Raw genomic sequence first — 26,019 nt, forward strand, 5'->3', positions numbered from 1 at the left:
TGCAATATGTTATGCCAGCTTTTTTCAATTACAATCTAAAAAATATAAAATATTTCAAAAATATCCCCCATCTGGCATCAATTGAAATGGATGGCTCTCGTCTAGGAGAAGCCCCATGTTTTGACAAGCTTCTGGGTTTGTCCTTTACTCCTGATCTGAAATAGAACACGTACATCAAGTCTGTTGCCAAGGTCGCTGGAAAGATGGTGGGATCTTTCTATCGCTCAAGAAGATATCTCACTACTGATACAATTCTCTATCCATATAAAAGCCAAGTACGTCCAGGGATGGAATACTGCTGCCATATCTGGGCAAGAGCTGCTAAAAACAGCCTATCCTGCCTTGACAGAGTACAAAATAGACTTCGTTGCTTAGTGGGGGATGCCCTTTTCTCTACCCTGCAACCTCTCTCCCACAGAAGAGACGTTGCGAGCCTATCCTTGTTTTATCGTTATTTCCATGGCAGGTGCTCGTCTGAACTCCAGTCTCTGGTCCCCCCTCGCCAATCTTTCACGAAAACACCTGTCTAGCTGAAACCACTGTCAAAAATTTTCCCCACTCCTTATCTGTGCCTAAATAAAAATGTAGATTCTATGAACAAAGCTTCTTTCTTAGAACTGCACGCCTGTGGAACTCTGTTCCGTCTGCCTGCTTCCCACCTGACTACAACCTAGATGTCTTCAAGTTCAACGTAAACAAATTTCTAATGAACCGCCACCTCAAGTAAACACTTCAATAAATCTCCACACTAACGTACTGTACTTGCAATAACCCTTATCAAGGCCTGGAAGCCACTCAGGGATAAGTGATGACCACCGTGTAAAAAAAAAAAAATATTTGAACCCACAATTTAAAATAATGAAACTTTTTTTTAATTACATGCTAAAATAGTTCTACTCAGAATTTAGAAAAATGGCCTTTGTTTGATTAATAGTTACTACGTTCCTTGTGAATTTTAATACACAAATATGAAGAATCGGATGAAAATGCTTCTGTATAGATCAGCAAGTATAATTATTTATTATATAATTAAAAATAAAAACGAATTAGTATTTTAATGAGGATGTAATTATATCTGCTGAGTGAAGCAACCATTGAATATTGCTCTCTCAAAATAGGCTGGTCAAATGTAAGGGACATAACTCTGCTTCCAAAATACTGTTTTAATTAAGCAAGACAACAAAGGGCAATGAGTTTCTTCCTTTTTTAGTACAAAACATTTAATCATTATTCTCAGGTCGAAATCTGCTTCAATCTGACATTTGTAAAATCGGAAAATTTTATAATCTATTATGTTTGTACAGTAACCACATGTTTGATTGTCTTCAAGCAAGTGGTCACTATATTATATTGAACATGTGCTTCGTTGAGAACACATGTGGGTCATATCTTTTCCCTTTCTCTTTGCAAAACTCAATCATGTTCTGCAAAGTTAAAAACATAAACAATTTTCCTCCACAAAACAACCAAACCAAACACCATGAATAAATATTTGAATATATAAAGAACTCGAAGCATAAAAACTTTTACTAAAATGACTGAACCCGAAAGTGGTTGATATGCCATTAAACAAAACAACCAAACCAAACACTATAATTAAATATTTGACTATTTTTTTAAATTTTAGATTTAAAAAAAAAAAAAAATTCTGTTTGAGTGTAATACCACATGGTTCCTCACTCGACAACAAATGTTGAATCCCAACGTTGTGTACATGGTCTTCTTTTCTTTCGTATTTCCTTTGTATCGGCTGTGTCGTCATCGTCTCTCACATTGGTTACTGGTGGGGGCACAAGGTTCAAAAATAAAACAAACTCCAACACATTCTGCAAATATCAAGTGCATTCTGAATGTGTGCGTGATACCATCGATCCGCTACACGTTAACGTCCACATCTACATCTACTGTCGAGCGAGGCCGTGTTCATCAGTTGGCTGATCACTTCACTTCCCCATCTCCTCAAAGCCACATCCAACTATCGCAGGCTCAAGACAGTTTGCAAACTCTTGTCTTAAATTTGTTTGTGTGACATCATTGATCCTCTACATGTTAAGATCTGCCTTTAATTGTGTCCAACTGATAACTGTCCTCAACTCCATCATCAACTGTCGCAAACCCAATTCATTGCCGCTCCTAAAACTAACTCTTAAATATATCGACTCATACGTCGTTAACATTATTTCCACACTGTAAGTATTCTATTTTAGTTTTCAGTACTTGTACAGTTTAATCAAGACATTAAAAAATAAAAATATTGAAAAAAGTTTAAATTGTATGTCTCCGTTATGGAACGAAGTTCTCCGAAAAAAAAAAAAAATCACTTAATTTCATCAAGTAGTTTTTATTTTACAGCAAAAAAAACAATTTGTTATGATACCGAGCAAAAGGTACAATTTTTAGGAATAAAAGTTAGAATTAAAGATGGGGAGGGAGTGTCGGCGCCTTAACTGAAGTTATCTCCCCGTGGCGGGTTTAACAAATTTCATAATGGCTGACTTCAACGCGCTCTCATAAAAACATGTTTTTCTGCTGTAAAATAAAAACTATTCGATCAAATTAAATGAAATTTTTTTCAGAGATCTTCAGCCCAAAACGGATATGTACAATATAACCTTTTTTTGGGTATTTTCATTTTTGAATGTCTTGATTAAACTGTACAAGTACCTAATTTTCTTTTGCATTCCTTTGTGAACAACTTCCTATATCATTATTCAGCTGATAAACCTATTTCCTCTTTTTGGTCCCCTGACAAAGGACTTGGTAATTCACTTCTGTTCATCAGTTTGTTTGCTTGCACATTTCTCAATAACCACGCCTGGGATAACTCTGATTACCCCCCACCCCCACCCGCCTCCTAGAAGCCGTTATAAGGGTGAACTTGCCCCCAAATCGTTTATCTATTCATTTATTTGTACTTTTCTCAATAGCCACACCTTTGATTTTTTTTAAAATTTTGCACAAACATTAGTCATGGTGAAAGTAAATTTTTCATTTATGGAGGGGGACTTGCATGCTCATTTTTTTTTTTTTTTAATTTTTTGTCATGTTTCTTTCTATTTTCTTCCTACTTCCTAAGACTTGGGGGTGGGGACATCGATAGTATCATAATAGTTATCGCCATCACTTTCCAGTGGTTGTTGTTTTTATGATTTAAAATTTTTCTAAAATTAAAATCGTTTTTTGTATTTTTTATTTTTTTAGATGACAAGAGTGGGATAAACTGCAAACCAATTCCATTACCGAAACATCTTGCCTTTGATTTCAAGAGCAAATGTGATAATGTCAATTCCTGGGTGACATGTGTTGATTGTAATTTGAAACTTACGGATGTCAAAGGAATCCAACACCATCTTGAACTAAGCCATCTTTTATCTTGTGTTGCAGATAAAAAACCAGTATGCAAATTATTTTTTCATGTTATTTGATATATAAGAAGGATATAATTTTAAATGTTGTAGTTTGTAGTTTGCTTCAAACATTGTGCATAGTATGTAAAGCTATGATAATGCAGTCTTGTAGAAGAAGCACCGTTGGGTATGAAACGTGGAAGTAAAAGAAATATTCACATCATTTTGATTCATCGGATTACTGTTCTCATCTTGAGTGTGATTTTCACAACGTTTTGCTCCATGTAACTTCCGACCTTCTTCAGGTGTATCTTGTTGAACTCGGGGAATTTGGACGGAATTTACTTCACAGGGGTAGCATGCTCTTGTTCCGTCAGCCATGACTGAATGGAGATCCTAATTAATTCGCAATTGTATTTTTCAGCTGCCCACACTAAGAATTGAACCTTCAACATTTAGAATAATATCACTTTTACAATTGATGTTTTTCAAGTACTCAAACCTCTGTGCCACGGATCCTTGCAAAAATGAAACTCAAAATGAGAACAGTAGGCTGATGAATCCAAATAATACGAATAACCAATCCTCATCTCAAAAATTCAGAAACATCATAAAAGCAATCACTTGGTATAGGCGTTCATCTAAGTGGTTGCGCATATTTTTTTTTTTTCCTCTTGAAGATGAAGTATACCTCGAAAATTTGGAAATTTTATACCACATTAACGTCATGGTTTTCATGTTGATAAATAAATATCATGCGAAACAAGGTAAAAAGAATATTGACAATCAGTAATTTCCATAATTAAAAATACTTTAAGTATTTGTACGATTTAAAAAATTTGTTTCATGATGCATTTAATGCTAGTAAGACCGAGCTGCTCTTCTTTAACAATTTCAGTTGCAAGAAGCCTCTCCAGCCACAAATTATACATGACAAATAACACCCTACCTGAGAATTCTTCCTTCTAACTCCTCGGCCTAACATTCACGGGCAATATCAACTAGAGCAAATACATTGAGGACATTGTAAAGGCTGCTGCAAAGAAGGTTGCTTCCCTCTATCGTGTTAGAAAACTACTCACACTTGAGAGTATCCTGTACCTCTACAAAGCCACCATTCACCCATTCATGGAGTATTGTTGCCATAGTCTGGGCTGGTGAGTCTACTAGTCTCTCCCTCTTGGATAGGGTCCAAAAAAAAAAAAAACGGCCCTGTCGGTGGGGCATTAGATTACACCGACTGCCCCCCCCCCTGCAGAGGGTAAAAGTCCCTCAATGGAGGTCCTGGATATGACCTTAAACTATATCCAGTGGTGAGGCCCCAGCTTGTGGGCTTTGGGGAGTGTGGAGCCACCCTTTAATTACCATTGCTCCCAGGTCCACTCTGACCCGGAGTGGTAGTACCTGTTAGGGTCCCAACTATGGGTTAAATAGAAAATGACTTGAAAACAACAAATACATTCTATTAAAACTTTTTTCTTCAAAATCTTTGGATTCGGCATTAAATAACCCAAAAAGGGTTGATATGCCGTAAAACAAAAACAACCAACCAACCAAAAAAAAAGAGTCTTCAATCTAATATGTCCCACTTTTGTCAACTAAGCTTCAACCCCTGTCTCATCGGCGCAATGTTGCATCTTTGTGCCTGTTTTACAAATATTTTAATGGAATGTGCTCCGATGAACTCGTATATCCCTGACAAATCTGCTTAGCAACTGAATCTTGCCCTTTCACTGTTCAGGCCCCTCTAAATGCCAGAAAGCTTGTTACTCTAATAGTTTCTTCCCTTGAACAGCTAGACTTTGGAATTCTCTACATGCTTCCCTGGCTGTACTGATATGCAGAAGTTTAACAAGATGTTTGTTTACATTCAGTCTTTCCTAGGCATGGTCCTAAATAGTAACTCCTTACGTCCAGGTGGTGATATGACTTGTAAAGGGTGGACGTGAGTTTAAAAAAAAAAAAAAAAAAAGAATTAATGATTTAACGTTGGGGACTTTTTTCTGTTTCTTGCTTTTTCAATCCCCTTGAATCCCTTTAAACTGTCTCAAACTGTTAAATGACTTTTGATGCAATTATGATAAACTTCAAAATGTATTTATATATATATATATATATATATATATATATATAAATACATATATACGTTTTATTTTTTATTACCGTATCTTTCTGTTACATTATTGTTTCAGCTACCCGGCCGTTTTTTCGGCCGTCTGTATCTTCCGAATCATAGCCCCCCCTCACCTAAGTGAACACCCAACGGGTCAAGACATACTTATCAAGAAATTATCTCACCAACGAGACGCCAAAAACTTTAACATTAAGACTCGAATTTTAAAGTAACCCCCCTCCTCCTACCGCCACATATCCCCCTTCCCCCTCCATGTATCCCTATGCCCTCAGCCACACCAGAAATGAACTTCCCAGACCCTCCCCCACAAGGTCCTTAAACTCCAAAACTAAAACATTACCGACATACCAAGCACCTCCCTCCCACCTTTCCCCTTTGTTCCCTTCCTCTTTTTTCCGCTCTTCTCACATCCCTTCCCTGACATCATTCACTCTTTCATCCCATCATAACGAACATTTCTGTAAAAGTCTGAGGAAGCTACAGACGGCCAAAAAAACGGCTGGGTAGCTGAAACAATAATGTAACTTAACAGAAAGATACGGTAATAAAAATAAAACACATATTTGCTCTACATCAGTATTGAGCACTTTCTTTAGTTTTTATTAATTATCATTTCTACTATATATATATATATATATATATATATATATATATATATATATTAATCCAAGGTCAATATTTTCCAGAGTTAAAGTAACCAATGAAGTTTAACAAGGTTAATAGAAGAATGCTCAATATCAATGTAGGGCAAGATATACTTTCTAGTTGTATTACATAAGCGTTAATATGTCACTACACATTCATGAGCATGTTTCGGTCAGTTACTAGGAACTAGAGACCTTAAGTTTTTGTATAAGCTGTATCACCTGAAAAGGTCTCTAGCTGCAAGTAACTAGCTGACTGAAACATGCTCATGAATGTGTAGTGACATATAATTGCTTATGTAACAATAAATAGAAAGTATATATGTTTCTTTTTGTATATTCATTAATATTTTTTATGCAATAAATATATGTTTTAATTATGAAACTCACAACTGACACCCAAACATAAACAAACCTCTCATTCACTTGTAAAACCATGCATAGACCTGTACTTTCAAAACCAGTTTGGCTGACAAGCCTTAAGAGTAAAACTTTTTTCTTTTTTTTTTTTTTTTGAAAGGCAACTTGAAAGTATAATTTGGCGGTAATGGGTTAACGCTCTATTTGCAATATTAAGTATTTACTACCGTATTATGAATTTATGTGTTATCCTTGCATTCTTCCCTTTAGGATCTACTTTAAAATGTAAACTTTTATAATATGCTTTGAATATAATTCCTTGTGTATTTCTATTTTGTTTTATTTTCAGGCAGATGTCTTTTCCGAATATCTTGGAGAAGTATCTTGCTCTCGATGTCAACAGATCTTTCAGACTCTCAACCACAAAATGTTTGGCAAACTGCATTCTTGTACGATATTGATGAATGGTATTTTTCAGGCCACTGATTGTCGGTCGTTTGAAGAATTTGTTCGGCGCAGCAGCATCGCGATCCAGATTGAAAATATGCCGCCGCCAAGTCCTTCGACGATCATCAACTCAGAAAGAAATCAGAAGAGGACGTCACAGTCGAAACTGTTGTTCCAGAATTCGCAGTCGAAACGCGTTTGTTTGTCTGCCGAAGCAAGTAAGAATGTGCATCCAATTGGAACGAAAATCACAAAACTAAATTCAAAGACGCAAAGTTTAAGGAAACCGGTTTCCGAATGCAGAAATGGCCGAGTGTCATCGACGTCAAATTCTAAAAGCAATTCGGACAATATATTTTCGATTGAAAATCCTTTCAAAAACTTGAAAATCCAAATCGAGAACACGGGTCACCAAAAAAGTCAGTTTCCGCAGGCCAGTGAATTTAAGGCTCCACTCATCTGGGACACACAGGATCTGGACGGTTGTAAAATGGACGAGAAACTTACTGAAAAGTTACGTTTGATGACCCAAATTATATTCCTAGATTTGGATAATTGGCCGTGTTTCTTTAGAAAACTTCCGTTTCCTTTGCCGGATTTAACCTTTGTGTGGGCGTTTTACGGAGGAAAAACTTTTTGGAATGAACCGAACTGGTGAGTGACTTTGTTTGGATGTATACTTCTCTTTTGAAGCAATGAAAATTTTTTTTTTTTTATAAAAGAAATTTATAGAAGGTAATATAATGCAGAAGTGTAACAGACATAAACTAAAGGGAATTAAGATATAATGGTGAAATGTTAGAAATTATTTGGAACGTTATTTTTAACTTGTAAAGCAAAAAACACTTGCTTAAGAACAATCTTTTTTTTTTTTTTTTTGATAAAGGTTGTGACAAACCAAACAAAATTAATTATTGCATTCTATCTATATATCTGTGAAAGTGTCTGTGTACATTTCCCTACGAAATAACTGTCAATTTTCAGTCTACAGACTCAAAATTTGATATACAGGGTACAGAGATTTGGGAAAATCTTTGTAATCCGTTTTCGGCCAGAAATTTGGCTATTAAGGGGTCAAAATTCAACGATTTGACCTTTTGAGAACTCTACCAACTTCCTCCCCCAATTTTGGGTCTAAACACTTGAAATTTTAGATATAGGTTCCTTGAACATGGATCTAACTTAATAACTTGATTTGTGCCCAAAACAATAAATGTTAAGCAATCATAATAGGGGTCAAAATTTAAAAAGAAATGGACCACTTCGGTCTCTTCCAAATTACTCAGACAATTTCTGGTCTAAACATTTGAAGTTTTACATAAAGGGTATTCAGAGATAGGGCAAGCTTTTTAATCGGGTTGGGTCGAAAATTTGAGCTACCAATATATAAATGTATGTATGTATGTTTGCATGTCTGCCTAAAACTTTCAACAGAGGCGACGGATTTTCACAAGATCAGTATCATTTTGAAGCTCGACCTTTCAGCCGACAAATATCGAAAAATTGGCTAACAACATTAATTTCTTCACCTTCAACTGGGCACTTTTCTACCGGGAGGGGTCGTTTTTTTCGCCGATATTGTCTTTTCAATTGTTTAGCCTTAATTTAAAACTATGTCACTTCTGGTTTGGCAGTGGTTGTAGCAGCAAAGACGTCACATTTTTCCCATTCTTTTCCTCCTTCACGGTACGGGTTCGAGCCTGCCTTTCTACTACCACTTTTTGTTTTTTGCTCAACATACACATCCAAACACCGGGCTGAAATGCTAATCAAATATATATTACAATTCCAAATACAACAAAGAGATACTTTGTCGGTTTCTTGTGTGATTCCAAAAAAAAATAACGGTTGTTCTGGAAGGTGTTTTCTTTGTTTAAGAAAGTCTGTTTAGCAGAAGTGAGTTGTTTTTTTTTTTCCTTTGATTAATCAAAATTAACTTCCTCCAATATTTGAGAGTTCCTTCCTTTGAAATTTCTTTTGTGAGAGTTTATATAGAACCTCTCCTCTTAAGTAAAATGTGCAAAAAGCAATATAAATTATAATAAACTCACTTATTCAGAATATTTCCAGCAAGAGAAGGCAAAGCCTGGGAAGGAAGACCTCCTAGAACTGCACAGACCTCTTATTCAGAATATTGCCAACAGAAATAAGCTATGCAGATTCACCTTTTATCAATACAAAATATATGTATTTCTTATATTTACTATCGGGGGTGCTCGGCATTGCCCGTATGTTGGGAGGTGTAAAAGAAAAAAAAAAAGTTTTGGTAGGCAGGTAAGCTTGAACCCGAAACCTTGAGGTGAAGGTGGAAAAAAAAGTGAAAAAAGCTGACATCTTACCGCTTTTGGCCACAAGGGGACAGGAACTGAAAAACGTTTTAATTTAACGATTAGAAAGTTACTTGACAGGTGCGTAAATTTAATGAGGTCAAGCATCACGCGATAGGGGAAACTTAACTTTGGCTGCAAGCCAGTTTCTCCAAGATGTTGGGGGAAAACCAGCTCCCCATAAAAGAGGAGTGTCCAAATGAATAGCAATTGTCTAATATGACGGGTTTTGGCCGCATCGATCAAAGCTCATTGCTTTCTGGACATCCCCGCACAATGCCAGGGCGCTGTCTTTTCTACGGATTCAGTTTCGTCTATATACGGAAAAGCCCAACAAACACGCGGAGATTTTTTTATAAATCGTGAAAATAGCATGTAAAAGTCACCCAAATTAAAGATACACATGACCTCGTTTCATGAATCGTAGATATTATCATCTAGGGAGTATGTAAAAAGTTCTAAAAAACAGTGACCGCCCCCCTCCAAGCCTTTGACGGACACACAGAAAATGTGCACACACTAACACACATTTTGCCTTTTATATATATAGATAGGAAAATATACTTATTTAATTATATTTCACCTTTTATTCATACCAGTCCTTTAATTAATGAAGCTTGATGTAACTACAGAGCATGTACAAATAAATGACAAAAAGTCTATATTCCAAATTTCAAGATGTTGACTATCTTACTGTTTATTTCTTTAAGCAATACAGTAAACGGTAACATGGTCGATATTTTGAAATTTGGAATATAGACCTTTTGTCATTTATTTGTATTTTTCGTATATTTTATTCCTGCATTGTATTCTTACTTGTGTCAGCATGGTTAGATGGAATTTATGTGTTGTATAATATTTCGGGAAAATTGCTCCCACGTCGGGTATGTGTTGGAGTTTAGTACTGGGGCTATTATTGGTTTATTAATAAAGGTGAATTTGCATAGCTTTATTCCACTGATATATATTTCAATTTGCATTAGTTTGTGTCTGTCTGTTACATGTCTGCATTGTATTGCCTTCTATAAATTCCCTTTATATATACACACTAGACAATGCTTCAAGCAAACTACATTAACATTTTTTTTTTTTTTTTGAAAAATGGGGGAGGGGTTTAAATATCAAATCTAAAGATCAGATTTTGCAATAAATAAAATGTGTCGTTATGTCTGTTTCATCAAACGAGATAAAATATCTGATAGTTCGACACTTTTGTGAAGAGCATGCATTGAGCTATTATATAAAAGGGCAGTTGTGTGTATGTCCAACTAAAAAGTCAAAAGTACACATCAAACACCCACAAAGTTGGTATTTTCATGATCAGTGTTGCTCTAGATAGATATCTAAAATTTAGTTAAAAATATTAATTCTCTGTAGGTAAACTGGTGTGTCACTTTTTCTGGCATATCAACCCTTTTTGGGTCGTTTAATGTTGAAAATACCATATCTCTTTCAATGATTAGTTGTATACGATCATTTGAGCACAAGTCACTAAGTGAAGAGGGGTTTGTGGGTTTAATATCTTTGCCTAATGATATTAGTAACTGAAGATGCAAGGAATTGAAAGTAACATTGTCGATTTCATAGTCCATACCTGCATCCATTAGGCTAGTGATACACAATTCTCTTTTTTATATCATATAGTTTGTTTCTGCTCATTTAAAGCAAGTATTTGTATCATTTGAATGGCTATTCTTATTTGCGATATTATTCTTGCAAAATTTCGAACGGTGTAAGAAAATATATTTTGGTCAATCTATTGCGGCTGTCAAAGTTTTTCTTTTTGGAACCTTTTCAAAAGAAAAACTGCAAATGTTCATACAGTTCAATATATAGTAATGATGTATAGTTTATAATTCTGTAATTTTTGATAAGGATTGATTTGTCGTATTGGATTCTTTTAACTATGGTTCTCATCTTGAGTGTTATTTTCACAGTGTCTTAGTCGATGTAACATCCAACCATTTTCAGGTGTATCTTGTCAAACTCTGGAATCTTTCTGTGGAACTCTGGAATCTTTCTGTGGAACTCTGGAATCTTTCTGTGGAACTCTGGAATCTTTCTGTGGAACTCTGGAATCTTTCTGCCAAACTCTGGAATCTTTCTGCCAAACTCTGAAATCTTTCTGCCAAACTCTGGAATCTTTCTGCCGAACTCTAGAATCTGCACAGAATTTCAAACGAAAATCTTTTTTTAATGCACAGCGTTAGCTTTTGTTCCATCAGCCATGACTGGGTAGAAGTCCTAAGTAATTCGCAATTGTATTTTAATCATCGCCCACACTGAAGATTGAAACTTCAGCCTTCAAGAGTCTAACTTACAACCTAATTTTACCAAGTGCTCCTAAAATCTTATTTAAAGAAGAAATACAAAAATAGTTTGAAAACATTATTACAATTATAAATTTTATCTTATTTAATGGAAAAATTATATAACATTTTTACGAGTACTTTAATGGAATATGCTTGATTATAGTCAGCTGATTTATTTCCTAACTTCTGGTATAGCGCTACTGAAAACGGTGGGAAGACAAATCAGTTCTTTCACTTTTATTGTTCTTCAGTATTTTTATTGTGAAGTGATTTATTGAAATAAAATATAAGAAAAAGGCATTATTGAAAAATATACAATAAAAATTAACAAAATTATAAAAAGATAAAAATATACAATAAAAATTAACAAAATTATAAAAAGATAAAAATAACACAATTTTTATTTGCACTTTTTATAACAAAATTAAAAAATAAACGTGTTTATTTTATTTGAAATTTTATTAGGAATATATGTTTAAGAAATTTTAAAAATAAGTTTTTTAATTTAAAAAATAAGTTTGTTTCATTTGAATTTATATAATAAATATATGCTTACGAAAGTATAAAAAATAAAATTATTGAAATCAAAATAGCAAAATTTCAAACATCATTAAAAAAAATGTATCCAATGTATAATATTCCCAAAATAGTTTTAAAAAATTTTTTAAAACTAATTTCAATAATTCTTTAAAAAAAAAAATAATAATAATTTCAATAATTCTTTAAAAAAAACAAAAAAAAAAACTAATTTCAATAATTCTTTAAAAAAAAAACAAAAAAAAACTAATTTCAATAATTCTTAATTAAAATAGGGCCAGAAAACTTTTCAATGATTATTAAATAAAAAAATAATGATAGGAATAAAATTGTTTCGGAGATGGGTATATTTGCCGATGACGCCGCTCTCTATAACAGATATGAGGGGAAAACAAATGAACACATATCCAAGGAAATGGCAGAAACACTAGAGGATGACCTCCAATCCGTAGTGGAATGGGGACAAAAATGGTTGGTCACATTCAATGCTGCTAAGACTAAGCTTGTTTCCTTCAATAACTACAAGAAACCTTCTCTACCACCAATAGTAACGGCCAAGAACATATTGCCTGAAAGTACTTCTTTTAAACTCCTCGGCCTAACGTTTACAGGAAATATGAACTGGAATAGATACATTGAGAGCATTGCCAAGGCTGCTGCAAGGAAGGTTGGCTCCCTCTACCGTGCTAGAAAACTACTTACGCCTGACAGTATCCTATACTTCTATACGGCAACCATTCGCCCATGTATGGAGTACTGTTGTCACATCTGGGCTGGTGCATCTGCTGCTTGTCTCTTGCTCCTGGACAGGGTTCAAAAGAGTCGCCAACCTGATAGGTCCTGAACTGTCATCTAGGCTTCAACCTCTGTCCCATCGACGAAATGTTGCATCCCTCTGCCTGTTCTACAAATACTTTAATGGTGAATGCTCTGACGAACTGCAAACACTTGTACCTCCCCAACGTAACTACCCCCGACAAACCCGACAAGCTACTAAGTCTCATCCCTTTACAGTAGAGATCCCTAGGTGCAAGAAAGCCTTTTACTCCAATAGTTTCTTCCTCAGAACTGCGGGTCTTTGGAACTCCCTTCCGGGATTTTGCTTTCCCAACTGCAATGATATGCAGAAGTTCAAGTGTAATGTTAACAAACATCTTTCTACTCTTCTCCCTCCATAATGACCCCGCTAATTAAGTCCCTAATAGTAGCCCCCTGCTTCAAAGTGGCACTGTGCCTTGTTTGGGGTGAAAATTGAAAAAAAAAAAAAAAAAAAAAAGAGTACATATAGGTGTGAGAAGTTAGGGAGTACATTAGCTAACTATAACCAAAAATTATATAACATTTGTTCTATTTGGATTTTTCAGACCACTGTTCCTATATCAAGTTTTATTTTCACAACGTCTCGGTTGATGTAGCTGACATTTTTCAAGTGTATCTTGTCAAATTCAAGAATCTTTCTGTTAAACTCTCCAATTTACACAGAATTATATAATCCACAGGGATTCTATACTCTTGTTCAGTCAGCCATGACTGGATAGAAATACCCAAGTAATTCACAATTATATTTTGAGTTTGAATTAAACAACGGTTCCATTTAAAATTCCGTGCAGATTCCCAAGTTCGACAGGATACGCCTGAAGTGGTTACTTCGGACGAAACATTGTGAAAATAACACATCATTATTGGAGCGAGCCGCAGACACATGTTCACGTTTCTCATATAAATTTGTGATATTCTAAAAAGTTTCAGAATTCAACAAGATGCACCTGAAGAACAGGGGTTGCATTGGCCAAAACGTTGTGAAATTCAAATCCAAAATGAGAAGAATAGTTTGAATAATTGGTACTTATACAGAATGGGGACCACATTATTGTTGGTTATATGCTGAGACGTTTATGTAAACTGCTGGAAGGTGTCGAAATGCTTAGAAAATGAACTCAAGCAACCGACAATCGGGAAACGTTATCTTTTGGTGTATTAATTTTATTGCATTTTTTGTTCATTAAATTTTATTGCATTTTTTGTTTATTGAATTTTTTTTTATTAATTTTTTTTGTTTATCAAATTTGTTTGTTATTGAATTGTTTTGTTTATCGAATTTTTTTGTTTATTGAATTTTTTTTGTTTTTTTCAAATTGGTCAGATTATTTTTGGCTTTTTAGGTTTCTTGTTGATAATCATTTTTAATAAGAACTAGATGATGAAAGTTATGGATATTGTTTGTCTCTTCTTCTTCCGCTCTCCTTCTTTCCCCTTCCCCCTGTTTCTTTCTTCCCTTTCATCCTCTCTCTTCCTCTCTTTCATCCTCTCTCTTCCTCTCTTTCTTCCCTTCCCCTCTCCCTCCTCTTTCCTCTCTTTCTTCCCTTCCCCTCTCCCTCCTCTTTCCCTTCTTTCTTCCCTTCCCCTCTCCCACCTCTCTCTCTCTCCTTCTTCCCTTTCATCCTCTCTCTCTCCTTCTTCCCTTTCATCCTCTCTCTCTCCTTCTTCCCTTTCATCCTCTCTCTCTCCTTCTTCCCTTTCATCCTCTCTCTCTCCTTCTTCACTTTCATCCTCTCTCTCTCCTTCTTCCCTTTCCTCCTCTCTCTCTCTCCTTCTTCCCTTTCCTCCTCTCTCTCTCTCCTTCTTCCCTTTCCTCCTCTCTCTCTCCTTCTTCCCTTTCCTCCTCTCTCTCTCCTTCTTCCCTTTCCTCCTCTCTCTCTCCTTCTTCCCTTTCATCCTCTCTCTCTCCTTCTTCCCTTTCCTCCTCCCACTCTCCTCCTCTCTCCATCTTCCCTTCCCCCTTCTCTCCTTCTTCTTCCCTTCCTCTGCTTTCTCCTTCTTTCCTTTCCTCCTCCCACTCTCCTCCTCTCTCCATCTTCCCTTCCCCCTTCTCTCCTCATTCCTCTTCCCTCTCTCTCTGACTTTCTAACTTCCTTCTCCTCGACTTCCATTCCCCTTCTGTTTCCTATTCTCTTTTTTTCTTCTTCTTCTTATCTTATTTTAATTTAAATATGGATCAAGTTTTATCACGTTTCCCCCCTTTGGTAATAGTTGCTTCTTATCTTCAGAGGGAGGATGGAATGAGGGTGGGGGAATAGGACGCAAGGGGTCTAAAATGTGCCTCCTATCGAGCAGGATCATACATTTAACATTTCCTTGTCATCATTTTCTTAACAAGTGATCCTCTCCATGCAAACTCTAACCCAACATGCTACACTTGTGACAAGTCAACTTGGCAAGGGGGGAGGGCACACCCTTTTAACCCTACCTACGTATCCTCGTACATTCTGATCTGCACTGACTCAACAAGGCACATTATCGCCAAGTGATGTGTGCAGCGGTAGAACTGAATTGACAAGAAGGGGAATCTTCTGCGATGGCTAATGGTTTTTCTTCATTTCCAGCAATACATATGATGCGCTTAAAGAGAAAGGCAACTTTCACTTAAATAAAAAAAGTGGAAGGACCAAGGACGCAGCCGACTTTGCTCTAGTTCTTCATGTAAGTTTTTGTTTCCCCTCCAACCTCTGTAGCTCCATTTGCTAACCTCTCTCGTAATCACTGCCAATGATCCCTGTAGTTTGACTATTTCTACGGTTCTCTTTGGCTAGCTTCTATAACCACTGAACATTTCCTTTTTTTTCTTTATTTTTAACACATTTTCCTTTGGCCGTTCATGGCTTTCACTTTTTCCTCATCTTTTTCCATTTTATAATATTTCTAAATTTTAAACGTAGCACGGTAAGTTGCTACTTTGAATTGATTTAACTTTCTGGTTCTGGTCCAGAATTTCCCTTATATTAAAAAGTAAAACATCTGTATGCTATATATACCCGTAACGAAATGAAAATATCACATTCCAAAAAGTCACATAAGTAGTTTTTTTTTTATATAAGAAAAAATATTTTTAAGCAATTAATGGGAATTGATAGGTATTAAAGCATAAATTCTGCATGTTTGAATTATCTCCCTTTATTTTTTAAAGCTTGTTTTCAAAATGGCGGACAAGACGACACTTTCCTGTTACTCATAAAATTTGATTTTCTTTTTTAAAAATAAAACTACTTGATCAATTTACCTGATTTTTTAAAAAATATATTTTTATTTCGTCACGGTTACATACATCATATAGATGTTTATTTCTGTTTTTTAATATAGGAGAAATTTTGGACAAGAACAACTTAAAATTTTTTTTTTTTTTTCCAATTACAAAATTTTTTTTTTTTTTTTCCAATTACAAAATTTTTTTTTTTAAATTTTCCAATTACAAAATTTTTTTTTTAAATTTTCCAATTAAAAATTTTTTAAAAAAATTTTCCAATTACAAATTTTTTTTAAATTTTCCAATTACAAAATTTTTTTTTTAAATTTTCCAATTAAAAATTTTAAAAAGTTTTCCAATTACAAAATTTTTTTTTTTTTCCAATTACAAAATTTTTTTTTTTTTTCCAATTATAAAATTAAAAAAAAAATTTCCAATTATAAATTTTTTTTTTTTTTTAATTTTCCAATTACAAAATGTTTTTAAAAAATTTTTCAATTAAAAAATTTTTTTTTTCTGTTGGTGTGTTTACTTATTTAAAAATTTAGTTTCTGGATTTTTGTATAGAATTTAATGGAATTAAAATTTGGAATATTCTTTTATGATTTTGAGTAATTTCTTCGAACAATACTGATAATTGCTGTAGCTTCTCTTCAGCAGCGTTGACAATGGTTGTGGCTTTTCTCGGACTGTGCTGACAGTGACTGTGGCCTCTCTGGAATACTGCTTGTGGTCATAATCAGCCAACGTACTTAATAACTTTCGGTGTAGCGCTACCAGAAGTGGTGACAAGGCAAATCAGTAATAATAATCAATAATGTCCTTTTCTTATATTTTATTTCAATAAATTGCTTCACAATAGAAATACTGAAGAATAATAAAAATGTCACTGCTCTCTGTAGCACTATGCCGGAAGTTAGGAAGTATGTTAGTTGTCTGGACTGATTTGCTAAGTTATCGGGCAACTGTTTTCATGCTTTCATGGGTTTACTAAGAGGGTCAAAATTGCAAAATTGGTACTTTGGGGATCATCGGATTTTTATCTGTTAACTGTTTCACATCTGTGTTAAGAATAAGTAAGTTTAAAAACACTTTTTAAAGATCGTGGCAAGCTGGTCTAATGGTTATTGTATTTGACTCACTGTCTTTAGGCTTTGGTTTCGATCTCAGCTTGAGTATTTTTTTTTTTTTTTACTTACAAGAAGTGAACTGTTCAGAAGAAAAAAAACAATACTCTCATGCACGTGTCTCAGTTTCTATATGAATTAAAATATAATATTTATGCATATTTTACGACCAGGCAACAGCGGGCTGCCTGCTAGTCGTAAATAAACTTCTTTCATTTTGACATACTTTCTTTTTAGCTGAAATCAGTGTGTACCCAGGTGAAGTCCCTACTGATTAATACATATGTAATTCCAATTTTAAAGCTTTACATAAAAAACAAGTAGTTACTTTGTAATGTTTCTTTTTTGAAATGGTTTTTAATGAAATATGTTATGATTACAAAAATTTTTTTTTTTTTTTTTTTTTTTTTTTTTTTTTCAGAATAGTTTCATATAATAAAAATATATTTTTACTAGCAGATAGCTGGCATTGCCTGGTTGTAAAATATGCTTAAATATATTTTATTTTATGCAGATTTCATATTTATCATTAACTAGCAGGGCCTGTGGAATTGCCGATATTTTTTCAATAACAATTATTTCTAATTAAAAATATTTTCATAGAATTTAAAGATATTGAACTTATTCTGAGTCTATTATTTTTTTTAAATAAACCGTGACACATATATAGAAGCCATTAATACAGAATAAGATTTCAATTAGAAAATGAACAAAAAATTAAAAAAGAAAAAAAATGTTTTATTCAAAATGTATGTCCGAAAAAAAATTTTTTTACATTGCGTCTTCAGTGATCGGGAGATCCTATTTATTAAAAAGGAGGATAGAAGGTGATAACATAGTATGAACATTAAATCCTCCTTTTTTATAAATAGGATCTCCCGATCAAATAATTTGTAATCTGGAAACTGTGACACATGTACGTATGTTAAAGGTACTGAATATCTATATACTGTGTGTATGTGTATATATATATATATATATATATATATATATATATATGTTTTTTTTTTAAGCTGGTCTGCAGTTTAATTTGTTGCTGGCTATCTTGCTCTTGCTTGTTGCTGGATCTCAACATTTTGAACCGAGAGAGAGACTTAGCTGTCGTACAAAGCTAAGACTCTGTAACATCATCTTTGTATAGATACTCCCTCATGGATTTTAAATGTCTGAGGGAGTGGCACTCTTCTGACAAGACGTTGCAATCAAGATATATATATATATATATTCAGCCAATTTTCTCTTAATTATTATATTGTACCCAATTTATTGATTTCAAAAGTCAAAAAAATATGCAACTCTCCAGTGTTATTCGTTTAATTTGATTTAAATCCATACACATACAAAAACTTTAAAAATAATGTTCTTAAAGGTATTAATATATATTTACACCTGCATAGAAATAACATGTTTAATCGACTTACTCCTGCCAAATTCCTATATTTTTTAAAATGTTGATCTCTTAGCAGCTATTTTATTCTAGCTAAAAACCAAATAAAATTTGTTCCCTGGGTCCAAATCCTCTATATATCAAGTTTCAAGTTTGTAGACCAAAAATTAACAAAAGTAGAGACTGTTCTTCAGACAGACGAGATCACTTATATAATTATTTACTATAATAATTATTACATAGTATTAAATATTTTTTTTTTTCCTACACAGGAATCACCACTTATCAAGGCATAAAAGCCACTCAAGGATAAGGTTAAAGATTATACAGTGGTTAAAAGGACAATATCATAGTAATCGTTAAAAGTGTAAATTTGGTAAATTGGATCACTTGAGGGGAACGGCTCATCAAGAACTTGTTTACATTGGACTTGAAGACGGCCATATTGTAGTCAGTTGGAAAGCAAGTAAACAGAAGAGAGTTCCACGGGTGTGCAGTTCTTAGAAAGAAGCTTTGTTCATGAAATCTGCGTTTGGGTTTAGGCACAGATAAAGAGTGGAGGAAATTATTGCTGGTGTTTACAGCCAAACGAGTGTTTCTCGTGAATGTTTGACGGGGGGGAGGGGGGACATAGATTGAAGCTCAGACGAGCACTTGCCATGAAAATAACGATAAAACAGAGACAGGCTCGCAACGTCTCCTCTGTGAGAAAGAGGTTGCAGGGAAAAGAAAAGGGCATCCTCCACTACGCTAGGATAAAATCTTCCTAGCAGCTCCTGCCCAGATATATATATATATATATATATATATATATATATATATATAATTTTTTTTTTTTTTTTTGACAGCAATACTCCATCCTTGGACGTATCTAGCTCTTATACAAGGTAGACAATTGCATCAGCAGGTAGATATATATATATATATATATATATATATATATATATATAATAGACTAGAAGATGTACCCAGCGTTGCCCAATATTGAACGTAACGTTAAATTCCTTTTAAAAAAAAATGGAAAGAAACTGAAATATGTGCATGTGTTATTTTTTTCTAAATAATTCAGTTCTTGTAAGTAAAAAAAAAAAATAATTCAGTTCTTGTAAGTAAAAAAAAAAAATAATTCAGTTCTTGTAAGTAAAAAAAAAAAAATAATTCAGTTCTTGTAAGTAAAAAAAAAAATAATTCAGTTCTTGTAAGTAAAAAAAAAAATAATTCAGTTCTTGTAAGTAAAAAAAAAAAAAATAATTCAGTTCTTGTAAGTAAAAAAAAAAAATAATTCAGTTCTTGTAAGTAAAAAAAAAAATAATTCAGTTCTTGTAAGTAAAAAAAAAAATAATTCAGTTCTTGTAAGTAAAAAAAAAAAAAATAATTCAGTTCTTGTAAGTAAAAAAAAAAAAAATTCAGTTCTTGTAAGTAAAAAAAAAAATAATTCAGTTCTTGTAAGTAAAAAAAAAAATAATTCAGTTCTTGTAAGTAAAAAAAAAATAATTCAGTTCTTGTAAGTAAAAAAAAAAAATAATTCAGTTCTTGTAAGTAAAAAAAAAAATAATTCAGTTCTTGTAAGTAAAAAAAAAAATAATTCAGTTCTTGTAAGTAAAAAAAAAAAATAATTCAGTTCTTGTAAGTAAAAAAAAAAAAATAATTCAGTTCTTGTAAGTAAAAAAAAAAATAATTCAGTTCTTGTAAGTAAAAAAAAAAATAATTCAGTTCTTGTAAGTAAAAAAAAAAAATAATTCAGTTCTTGTAAGTAAAAAAAAAAATAATTCAGTTCTTGTAAGTAAAAAAAAAAATAATTCAGTTCTTGTAAGTAAAAAAAAAAAAATAATTCAGTTCTTGTAAGTAAAAAAAAAAAAATAATTCAGTTCTTGTAAGTAAAAAAAAAAATAATTCAGTTCTTGTAAGTAAAAAAAAAAATAATTCAGTTCTTGTAAGTAAAAAAAAAATAATTCAGTTCTTGTAAGTAAAAAAAAAAAAATAATTCAGTTCTTGTAAGTAAAAAAAAAAAATAATTCAGTTCTTGTAAGTAAAAAAAAAAAATAATTCAGTTCTTGTAAGTAAAAAAAAAAAATAATTCAGTTCTTGTAAGTAAAAAAAAAAATAATTCAGTTCTTGTAAGTAAAAAAAGAATAATTCAGTTCTTGTAAGTAAAAAAAAAAAATAATTCAGTTCTTGTAAGTAAAAAAAAAAATAATTCAGTTCTTGTAAGTAAAAAAAAAAATAATTCAGTTCTTGTAAGTAAAAAAAAAAATAATTCAGTTCTTGTAAGTAAAAAAAAAAAAAATAATTCAGTTCTTGTAAGTAAAAAAAAAAATAATTCAGTTCTTGTAAGTAAAAAAAAAAAATAATTCAGTTCTTGTAAGTAAAAAAAAAAAAATAATTCAGTTCTTGTAAGTAAAAAAAAAAAATAATTCAGTTCTTGTAAGTAAAAAAAAAAAATAATTCAGTTCTTGTAAGTAAAAAAAAAAAATAATTCAGTTCTTGTAAGTAAAAAAAAAAATAATTCAGTTCTTGTAAGTAAAAAAAGAATAATTCAGTTCTTGTAAGTAAAAAAAAAAAATAATTCAGTTCTTGTAAGTAAAAAAAAAAAAATAATTCAGTTCTTGTAAGTAAAAAAAAAAATAATTCAGTTCTTGTAAGTAAAAAAAAAAATAATTCAGTTCTTGTAAGTAAAAAAAAAAATAATTCAGTTCTTGTAAGTAAAAAAAAAAAATAATTCAGTTCTTGTAAGTAAAAAAAGAATAATTCAGTTCTTGTAAGTAAAAAAAAAAAAATAATTCAGTTCTTGTAAGTAAACAAAAAAAAATAATTCAGTTCTTGTAAGTAAAAAAAAAAATAATTCAGTTCTTGTAAGTAAAAAAAGAATAATTCAGTTCTTGTAAGTAAAAAAAAAAAATAATTCAGTTCTTGTAAGTAAAAAAAAAAAATAATTCAGTTCTTGTAAGTAAAAAAAAAAATAATTCAGTTCTTGTAAGTAAAAAAAAAAATAATTCAGTTCTTGTAAGTAAAAAAAAAAATAATTCAGTTCTTGTAAGTAAAAAAAAAAATAATTCAGTTCTTGTAAGTAAAAAAAAAAAAAAAATAATTCAGTTCTTGTAAGTAAAAAAAAAAAAAAAATAATTCAGTTCTTGTAAGTAAAAAAAAAAAATAATTCAGTTCTTGTAAGTAAAAAAAAAAAAATAATTCAGTTCTTGTAAGTAAAAAAAAAAAATAATTCAGTTCTTGTAAGTAAAAAAAGAATAATTCAGTTCTTGTAAGTAAAAAAAAAAAAATAATTCAGTTCTTGTAAGTAAAAAAAAAAATAATTCAGTTCTTGTAAGTAAAAAAAAAAAAAAAATAATTCAGTTCTTGTAAGTAAAAAAAGAATAATTCAGTTCTTGTAAGTAAAAAAAGAAAATAATTCAGTTCTTGTAAGTAAAAAAAAGAAAATAATTCAGTTCTTGTAAGTAAAAAAAAAAAAATAATTCAGTTCTTGTAAGTAAAAAAAAAAAAAATAATTCAGTTCTTGTAAGTAAAAAAAAGAAAATAATTCAGTTCTTGTAAGTAAAAAAAAAAAGAATAATTCAGTTCTTGTAAGTAAACAAAAAAAAATAATTCAGTTCTTGTAAGTAAAAAAAAAAAATAATTCAGTTCTTGTAAGTAAAAAAAAAAAAATACTCGAGCTGAGATCAAAACCCAAACCTAATGACAATGAGTCAAGTACGATAACCGACTTGCCACTTTCTTGAAAAACCGTTTTCAAACCCTGTGAAACAGTTGACAAAAAGATAGTCTGATGGCCCCCCCACCCACCCTTTCAATTTTTCTATTTTTACCCCTTAGCAACTCTTTTTTTTTTTTTTCGGATGAAAACTGATTAAAAAGTTTTCCACATATCTGAATACCCTATATACTAAAATTCAAGTTTGTAGATCAAATATTTGTTGAGTATTGTCCTCACATACACACATTCTTACTTATATTTATTTATATATATTATATATATATATATATATATATATATATATATCTACTCAGAGGTAGAAGTGGTAAAAATACAGACTAAAAAATGCTCAATATGTTAGTAGAGTTGAATGTTTTTTATTTTACTACTTCAAGTCTTAACTTAGTTCATTAGAATTGTTTTTGCAAACAGAGGAATTCACTGTCTGCTGCGTCAAATGGTAGAAGTCAAAAAAGAAAAAAAATAATGGATTGAGATTTTAAATAATTAAATAAAAGATTTTTAATGTAATGGATGGAGTTAAAACGTGAGATTGTAAAATCACACACACACACATATATGTATATATATATCATCATCATCATCATTGGCAATCACTTGTGATGAGTATGATTGTTCGCCCGTCAGTAAGATTAGGTCTGGTCATTTGTGGGTCCTCAGATGGCTGTGGAGGCCAATCCTTGACCCACAGTGGGCATGTGTGGGTGGTCGACTGGGTAGTGGAAGAGGCAGAAGGAGCTGTGTTGGTAGTAGATCTCTCCTTTCTCTGCTTCCTCCTGTTTTCTGTGGCTCTGTGGCTATATATATATACACACACACACAAGATGCTCATATATATATATATATATATATATATATATATATATATATATATATGTATGTATAAAATAAAGTAGCTTAGTTGAGAATATAACCTTTCAACATGTTTACATGACATGTTTAGTCATCCTTTATTTTCATGGATCTTCTATCTTTGTTTAACGAATGCATCTTTACTGTTTATAATCTATATATATAAAAGGCAAAATGTGTGTGACCATTTCGTGTATGTCTTCAAAAGGCTTTTCGAGCACACGCTCCCGGGTTCGTTACTATCGTTAAAACTGTGTATATAGGTCCTATATAATAATATCTAGGAATTAGGAAACTGCGTAGCGTATAGATTTATTTACGTCGATTTTTACAAAATTATTGCTATTTTGGTTTCTCGCGTGTTGATTGGGCTTTTTAGTATAAATAAAGTGAAACTAAACTCAAACGAACATGTTCGCGGCATTGCGCCAGGAAAAACGTCCAGAAGCAATCAGCTTTGATCAATCTTGTATATCAGACAGTCAAATTTCGATAAACAAACTCAGACGCTTACGCTGCGTGACTTCTATTTGACCTTAATTAGGTCAAATGGAAGCAGCAAAGTTAACTTTTATTACGCACACCTGTTTTTATAGTTATAGTTAGATAAATAAATTCAAACACGTCTATGCTGTATGTCGCGGTGGCCCAATGGTAACATCGCACGTTTTTTTTTTTTTAATTTCCAACTCAAGGGTACGGGTTCGATTCTCATACTCACCTACCAAAACATTTTATTATTATTATTTAACCCCCCTCCCCAGAGTTTTGATTTACCTCAAGACACCCGGGCATCGCCGGGTACCCCCTGCTAGTAATAGATAAAATAAAGTTGGTTGGATTTTTTCGATTCCAATACCCCAAAAAGTTAAGATTTTTCCGATCCCGGATTCTGCTTAATCATCCCAACACTATATATATATATATATATATATATATATATATATATATATATATATATATATATATATATATATATTTATTAAAGATTGTTGAATCTTTATTTTTTTTATTAGCGATTAATTTCTTTCTTTCTTTCTTTCTTTTTCTGCTCCCTGAGTTTTTTTTTTTTTATTAAAAGAAAGGAGTTATTTGCCCTTTATTTACATTTTTCTTCACCCGCATGTTAGGATGTATTTACTTTTTTCATTTATTTAAATATTATTAATTACTACGTGCATAAAGGTAAGTCATCTATGTACATGCATGTTTCGGAGTTTAATCCTCATCAGTATAGCTAAACTTTATACTTTTATGCACGTAGTAATTATTAATTAATAATTAATAAATAATATTTAAATATATATATACACACACACACACACACACACACGTGGTAAATAATTTTCTGAAATTATTTGGATTGGATAATCAGTAGAAATAATTATCCACTGAAATTGTTGCATTTTGTACGAATATGAAAAGTGCATTGTTTTGTTTAAAAGTTTTTTGGGGTGCTTCTTCATTATAATAGCAAAATCCAGAAATCAAAATATTGAATTTCAAGTAAAACCAATGGTATCTACTTGTCGTGTCGCAGTAATGAACATATCCAAGAATTATGAAAAACAATAAGGTAGAAAATTAATTTTTTTTTTTACAAAGTAGTTACCACTTATCAAGGTCCGGACGCCACTCGAGGATAAGTATTAATGAGTGTACAGTAGTCAATGGGAAAATATCTTAGTAATTGTTAGTAGTGGAAATTAGGTAAATTGGATTACTTAAGGGACGGCTTATTACGAATTTGTTTACATTGGACTTGAAGACAACCAAATTGTAGTCAGCAGGAAAATGGAAGACAGTTTTAAGAAAAAAAACTTTGTTCATGGAATCTACGTTTAGGTTTATGTACAGATAAAGAGTGGGGGAAATTATTGATAGTATTTCTAGATGAGTGTTTTTTATGAAAGTTTCTGAAGTCTATTTGGAATTTTGTCAAGGCAGAATAAGTCTTTCTAGCAGCTCCTGCCCAGATGTGGCAACAGTACTTGATCCTTAGACATACTTGGCTCTTAGATAGGTAGAGAAGTGCATCAGCAGTTAGATATCTACTGGAGCAGTAGAATGATCCAACCATTTTTCTAGCAACCTTGGATTTGATGTACGTGTTTCATTTCAGATCAGGAATAAAGGTCAAGCCCAAAAGCTTGTCAAAACAGAGCCTCGCCAAGGCGAGAGCCATTCATTTCAATTAATGCCAGACGGGGGATCAGAGTGTTGTTGATGTAAAGATAGAAGCTTGGTTTTAAATGCATTAAAGTTAATCAGCCACCTCTTTCCCCATTGCACCACGATCTCAAGATGAGAGAACTTGATTATTTACAGCCTTTGAAGTGTTGCCATAGATGGTCTGCATAAGTGTCTACGAATGATCTTAGGGTGTGATTTGGGAGATCATTGATGTAGATGAAGAAGAGAGTTGGGCCCAGGATGGACCCCTGAAGGGCTCTAGCATTAATATTATGAGATTCTGATTTTTGCCCATCAGCCACTACTTGTATGAACCTATCAGAGAGAAATGATTTAATAATTGAGAAAGTATTTCCAGTTATGCCATAGCTGGAGATAGTTATTAATCAGAATAGTTTTTCAAGGATAATTGGTGAAAATTTTGAAAAAAAACAAAAACAAAAAAAAAACGGAGAGTTCTAATTGTAACAAAAGGGAGATAAATATTTTCTGAAAAAACAAAAATCTTTGGCCAATTTAGAAAAAAAACTAATTTTCATTAATCGTCTTCATAAAGTTTTCATTAATTTTCTACCTTATATTTTTGGTCCTGGATATGGCCTTA

At 32.2% G+C, this 26,019-nt stretch overlaps 1 protein-coding gene across 2 annotated transcripts in view; it reads left to right on the top strand.

Moving 5' to 3' along the window:
• LOC145287738 (uncharacterized) overlaps nucleotides 1-26,019 on the top strand; it is a 137,594-nt gene that overhangs the window by 85,845 nt on the left and 25,730 nt on the right. For both annotated transcript variants that reach the window (XM_080135503.1, XM_080135502.1), the window contains exons 7-9: nucleotides 3,202-3,395; nucleotides 6,835-7,586; nucleotides 15,492-15,588. In XM_080135503.1, coding sequence (XP_079991629.1) covers nucleotides 3,202-3,395; nucleotides 6,835-7,586; nucleotides 15,492-15,588 — 1,043 coding nt within the window. The remainder of the gene's footprint in view (nucleotides 1-3,201; nucleotides 3,396-6,834; nucleotides 7,587-15,491; nucleotides 15,589-26,019) is intronic.

This window comes from Euprymna scolopes, chromosome 11 (assembly GCF_053919585.1).
Source record: "Euprymna scolopes isolate OS-2025 chromosome 11, ASM5391958v1, whole genome shotgun sequence".
Lineage (NCBI taxonomy): Eukaryota > Metazoa > Mollusca > Cephalopoda > Sepiida > Sepiolidae > Euprymna > Euprymna scolopes.